We start from the raw sequence: 6,228 nt of genomic DNA on the forward strand, positions 1-6,228 counted from the left end.
TGGTCTTTTAGGGGCTGTTGGTTTTACTGGAGTCTCCGCACAGTGCTCCATAATTTCAGGTTGCTGTTACTACTACTACTACTACGAGTAGTTAGCTCACCATCAATGTGGGCACCAGCACTCAGTACCATAAAGGATCGTGAGTTCAAGCAGGGAAATATGAGAGATGATGACACGTATGTAATTGCAGAGCAGTATCTGCAAATATCCTAGCCAATGAGGCGAACCACTTATAGGAGAAGCAACAAGTAAATAAAAATGCTGAACCATTAAGGTCACCGGCTGCGTGGGAAACAGTATGAACGCGATGCCATTTGTGGACTATACATCGACATTTAACAGAACGACAGCCTTCCATTTGTTGCCATCTCCCTCGAGAACACCATGATGGAAACTCATGGTGGACAGCTCTCCCTAAAAAGTTATCTTCCATCGTGATGACCTTTGCGAAACTTAAATTTTTAAGACCATCTTCGAAAACTAAGGGGATAGAAGGAGCATTCAAAAGGTGAGTCTTTCTCTGGGCTATTTGCCTACCTCTTGTCAGAAGATTAGGGTAGTGTTCATGCCAAAGGCTAGTAAGGATGTCTATCCAAAGCCAAAGAATTTCGACAACTTAGCTTATCATCATTGTCAAAAAATATCTGGAGAGATTGGTTGAATGTCGCACGAACGTATGAGCTAGTTGAAAACCAAAATGCTTCCTCCCTTTCTTTGGTTTCCAAGATAGAAAATGAAAGTCTGAATGGCGAGTTCGCAATGCGGATGGGCATCGTGGGTATTAAATGGGCCACTTGGGAGGTATTCTAGATTGGCAGCTTGTTTGGTAGAGACATGTAGAAACAAATATGAAACGTGTTTTGACATACGGAGCCGTCAATCGACATGAGGACTTAGACCTCAAGTGGTAATGTATTGTCCTACTTTTAATCCAGCTGTAAATTCAACGAGCGGTGACTGTTTGATTGGAAAGTTTTATACAGGTTCTAACTTTCCAAATTATTTGTGGTAGATTCTGCTTAGATGCATGAAATGTTAACTTCCGGCTTACGTTGAAAAGCTGCTTCGGATGGCCAAAATAACATACAGTCTCGACATCAAGATTTTCAGCGTGGGCTGTGCAGGCCACCAAAAGATACGTCAATTTAGGAATACGCTTCTACCGTTTCTTCTGGCAAAATGCCTCCTACATTTTGCTACAACTGGTAGATGAAGAAGAAACGAGATACCTGCATGCGACAAGCTGGCTAAGAGAAGAAACTAGACAGGAGACCCAGACATTGATCAACCAGATCATAGAAATCTTGCAATCAGGTGGCGTTACTTTATGCATATGTCCAGTTCTTGACGCCAACCTATTGGGCGAAATCCCATGACTCTAAGCTAGGATCAACCATTGCAGCCTTGACCTGACGTAACCAAGTAACATTGCCCGGGTTAAAGCTTGTACATTACAACTGTGAGAGGTGGCCAGACGAGGTCCTATGGATCTAGATAGTCATGTTGCGAAGCGGCTTACTAAAGTCTGAAATCTTAACAAACACTCATCGACTTAGAAACATATCGCATCCGAAGATAATCCTACAGACTGCGCCTCAAGAGGTGTTACTCCTTGTGAATCAGGCGTTTTCTATGGTGGTAGAGTCTATGGCTTGAAAATTGGCAATGTCCCGATGATGCAGCTTGTTTTACCTGCTTATCTAACGAGTTCAGCAATTATTCAAGTTTTCTAGGCTCATGAAAACTATGGCACATGCGGCTCGTTTCCTAAGATTCACGGATCTATTTCAAAAATGTTTAAATTTTTACAACTACTACACAAGAAGACTACTCATAGAAGGTACGTCTCCCGGCGCATTGCTTAAATTTGTTGGGTAAAATCAAGGAGGCATATACAAGAGGAGCAACTTCAGCGGCAAAGGGGCATGAAATCTCATTGTGAACCTTTCGGGTAGTAACGAGGTAGGTAAATGGTGTTGATGTCGCCGCGGTTTCATGAATGTGTATCTGCATCCTATCCTAGCAGGAAATGGATGCACCCGAAAGATTGACCCTGGATTCATCTACGTATTTCCTCCTCATTTCCTAGATTTCCTATCTATTGCTGAGAATGTTGCACATGTTTGCTTCCACGAAGCTTCTTAAAGAGGGATTTTGAAGCATCATTCGCTCACTAATTCCATTAGGATCCATTGCCATTAATCCGAAATGAATTTTTAAGAAAGCTCGGCCTTTGGGTCCCGCTGGGGTGTGGTAAGCTATACAAAACTGTGCAATGCCTGCTATTATGACAGATGTTGCCACGTGCTGGGCACAGACCAATGCACTGCATCACATGTATAGCACTAACACCAGCCCTTATGGTGGAATTTTGCTCACGCAATTCCCGCCAAGGCCGAATCTGTGCAAGACTTTTTCGTCTCCATAAATTTTTCTCTCCTGTAGACTTATATGCGTTTTAAACAATATGCGAGAAATGTTAGAGCGAATCATCTACAGACCAGATAGAATTTTTCATATTGTTCTGAATAATAAATGTCCTTTTGTGGCGAATTCACGTTTTTTTTTCAAAATTAGCTAAAATTGTCCTGCTCAAACCTACAAATTCTCTAACCAACTATCTTGTTTGTCCATTTCAGCACGAATTCAACGAGAATCGATACCTAACTGAGCGACGTCGCCAGCAACTCAGCTCCGAATTAGGCTTAAACGAGGCCCAGATAAAGATCTGGTTCCAGAATAAGCGAGCGAAAATCAAGAAATCCAGTGGTACTAAAAATCCTTTAGCACTTCAACTGATGGCTCAAGGACTCTATAACCATTCCACTGTACCTCTGACTAAGGAGGAGGAGGAGCTAGAAATGCGAATGAACGGGCAGCTGTAATAGGCGAAAATTCCATTAAGAATCATCGTCGTTAAATGTAAATAAGATGTTTCTATTAAGGAAATTTGTACAAAAAAATCTGAAAGGAGGAATATCTTTAGTATTATTTTACATTCTATGGAACATTTCAAAACTTTCTCATGCTTCTGACGGACGATGGAATTCTGACGTTTCCGTTTCGCTTTGAATTTCTAGGGGGTCGAAAAATGTATTCCTTAATGTGAAATGATAGACTCGTATTTGACTAACAAATACGATAAAACCATTACAAATTCCGTCTAACAACAGTAATTTATCAAAAAGTGGGAGGTAACCGTCTGTGCGGAAGCAGTAATGTGCAATTTGTAGAGTTAATTTTATTATAATTAAAAAGTAATGCGATATGTAGTGCGAGTTTTGCTCCCCCCTGGTATCTTTGGTGTCTAACTTGTTCCTTTGGTATCTAAAGATGCAGCTCGGCAAACCTCCAGCTATTCACACTACCAAAGTTCGCACTTTAGAACATTCATACATGATAGACTAGAATTAAATCAATTGAATCGCAAGAACCATACAAATGTACATAAATATCTTTAATAACGAAGCTAAAGATTATGTTAAAACTAAGCTAACAAGAAACTCATTAAACAATAAAGAATGGCAAACAAAAACTGAAGTTTCACCCCAAGAGTCTATAGGTTAAGATGTATAAATTATTAACGAGCCAATTTAAGAAAATTCATGAGATTATGCATTGTAAAATTATATTCGTATATACACAAAAAAAAAGTATCTTTTGTTTCTATTTTTATTTGTAGAAATGTTTTAGTTGCTACTCGTAGGAACCGATGTATTATTGTAAACATTTTCATTAAGTTTTCAAAAGAACATGTGATAAATTATTTCAATAGTGGTAATGAATAATATATGTAGACGATTTTCATATTAATTAAGAGGAAAAAAAGGAAAAGTGTAAAGAGGAAAAATGTATGTTTATGGAAAAGATTAATGAAGTTCGAGATGAATATAAATAAGATGTTCAATTCAATTCAATTGTTGTTTTAATTGTTGCTGAAGTTTTACTGGTCCGTTCACCTTCGTAACATGCATGTGGAGGAAATGAAACCATAAAAAAAGTGAATAATGTTGTAATCAATCCAAGTCTTTGATTAATGAGCCAACCTTAAGAAGATTAGAAAAAGTATGTGCCAATCTAAGTACTTTGTTTTTCGCCTGCACTTTATGCTGCTTCCAGATTTTCCAGTTGGGTAGTTTCTAAGAATGGGACCATTGAAGAAGTGATCATTTTCCCGCCCCGCATTCCCTGCTTTTCCAACAAATGTCAAAACTAAGAATTCCTTCGGAAAGTACTAACCGAGACCTTTCATTTGATACCCAACATGACTATATTCTGTAGAAGAATTTTAAACTCTCTCTTTGCATGAATGAGCCCCTCTCCCCTTAAACTCAACCTAGAAAGACGTAACTAATTGCATGTATGGACATCCACAATTCCTCCCTTCCTACCAAATTTCGTGACTTCCAGTGCAGTCACTTCTGAGAAAAATGCGTGTGGATATCTTATGTAGCGAATAAGTGTGTTCTGCCTCACGGATCGTCTCAGATGATACGGCGCTCGCCATCTCACGAATGACATTTCGGCAGATGAGATAACGAATATATATCGTAGTGGTTTTAGTGGGCGAAAATCCCATGCTCTGGGGTGTCCAAGCCAGTGTCTTTTGAAGATTTCTACCACCCTAAAGAAAGGACAGGCAGGCAGAGAAACAGGGAGATAGACCGACAGACAAAAGAGGGGCACTGAAGCCTGTGAGGCGCGACCCCAGGTGGTGGGTAGGGGCATATCTATTGATGTGTAAATATGTACTTATTCATTTATCTTGTCTCGCTGTGCATGGACTTGTATTTGCTCACCTCTGGTGCTTGGACCAAAGTGGCTATGGGAAAGATACTCAAAAAATAAAACCAACATGGACGAATTGAGAAGGAGTAAAGTTACGGTGTAGGGGCTGGGAAATCAAGTACCAGCGACTTTTGACAGTGAGCAAACGGGCTCCCAGCCGTGATATCTCTCCAACGAGCTCATGGGAGTTTAGCAATTGAAAAAGGTGAAGGAATCTATAAAAAGAATAATCTGGCTAAGAGAATCTCGCGATTCATTCCCAAAAACATGAGATTTATATACGGCGCAAGAATCGGGATGAAATAACATCCAGAGAAGAGATCTACGCTATCCTGAAGTAACAATTCAAGTTGGAAGAATTCAGGGAATAATCTATCATGAGCCTAAGAAAAGCTTATGGCAATGTTGGCCGTGGGGAAGTTTCGGTTTGGATGGATTGTTAGCCGACTAAGGGAACATATCTCTCTAAAGAAGTGCATCAAATGCTTAACGTTTGGACAATTCACGAAGGCATGCACCAGCGGCATCGATCGCTCTGATCACTTACGAATGCGCGATAGAGATTGCTATCCTCAGAGAACCGTATAGAAACCTTGACGGTAGTGCATGCGTTGCAGATTCGACTGGTGCAGCGGCGATTGTCAAGCCATACAATATAGCATGGATCAGGCGGCTAGCGGCTTTGTCTGTGCAAAAATAAGCGGTATATTCACATACAGTTGCTACGCCCCACCGAGCCTCACACTGCCTGAGTTAGACGTTAGACGATCTTGTCCATGACATAAGGGGGGTCCAAAGATAATAGCCGGTGACTTTAATGCGTGGGCCATCGAGTAGGGCAGCCAAGAAACTAACGGAAGGAGGCGGTGCTTATTAGAAGCATTCGCCCAGTCGGATATAGTTCTGATCAACGAAGGTGACGTAAACACTTATCGGAAAGAGTGATCCGCTTCAATTGTAGATTTGACTTTTGTCACCCCTGCGTTGGCACGTGATATTTTCTGACAAGTTAGCGATGACTTCACGTACAGCAACCACCCCAGAAGCCAAAATCCAAAAGAACACCAGAATGGTCTGCAAAAGCGATCGATGAAAAAAACATTCATGAGGGTGTAGTTAGACCTGCCTCGCAAAGCAGGCACCTCCACGGATAGAACTCTCTATGACACACAAAGCATCTCTAAAACATGTGACGCGTCGATGCCCAGAAGACACTCATTCCCCACTAGAAGACCCAATTATTGATGAAATAGTGAACTTGCCAGCCTTCGATCGATTTGTTGCAGAGCCAGACGAACGGCTCAGAGGGCAGTAGGTAGGATCGATCAAGGGGAAAAGAAGCATGTCTATAGAGAAGCCCGCAACAACCTGAAGCTCGCCATCGTGCGGAGTAAGAGGGAATGTTTTAAGGAGCTCAGCTCGGAAGTGGGTATAAATCCG

At 41.1% G+C, this 6,228-nt stretch overlaps 1 protein-coding gene across 1 annotated transcript in view; it reads left to right on the forward strand.

Moving 5' to 3' along the window:
• Positions 1-3,912, forward strand: part of LOC119646972 (segmentation polarity homeobox protein engrailed) — a 43,330-nt gene extending 39,418 nt beyond the window's left edge. The window contains exon 3 of the mRNA XM_038047676.1: positions 2,640-3,912. Coding sequence (XP_037903604.1) covers positions 2,640-2,885 — 246 coding nt within the window. The 3' untranslated portion in view covers positions 2,886-3,912. The remainder of the gene's footprint in view (positions 1-2,639) is intronic.
• Positions 3,913-6,228: the final 2,316 nt, after the last annotated feature.

This window comes from Hermetia illucens, chromosome 1 (genome assembly GCF_905115235.1).
Source record: "Hermetia illucens chromosome 1, iHerIll2.2.curated.20191125, whole genome shotgun sequence".
NCBI lineage: Eukaryota > Metazoa > Arthropoda > Insecta > Diptera > Stratiomyidae > Hermetia > Hermetia illucens.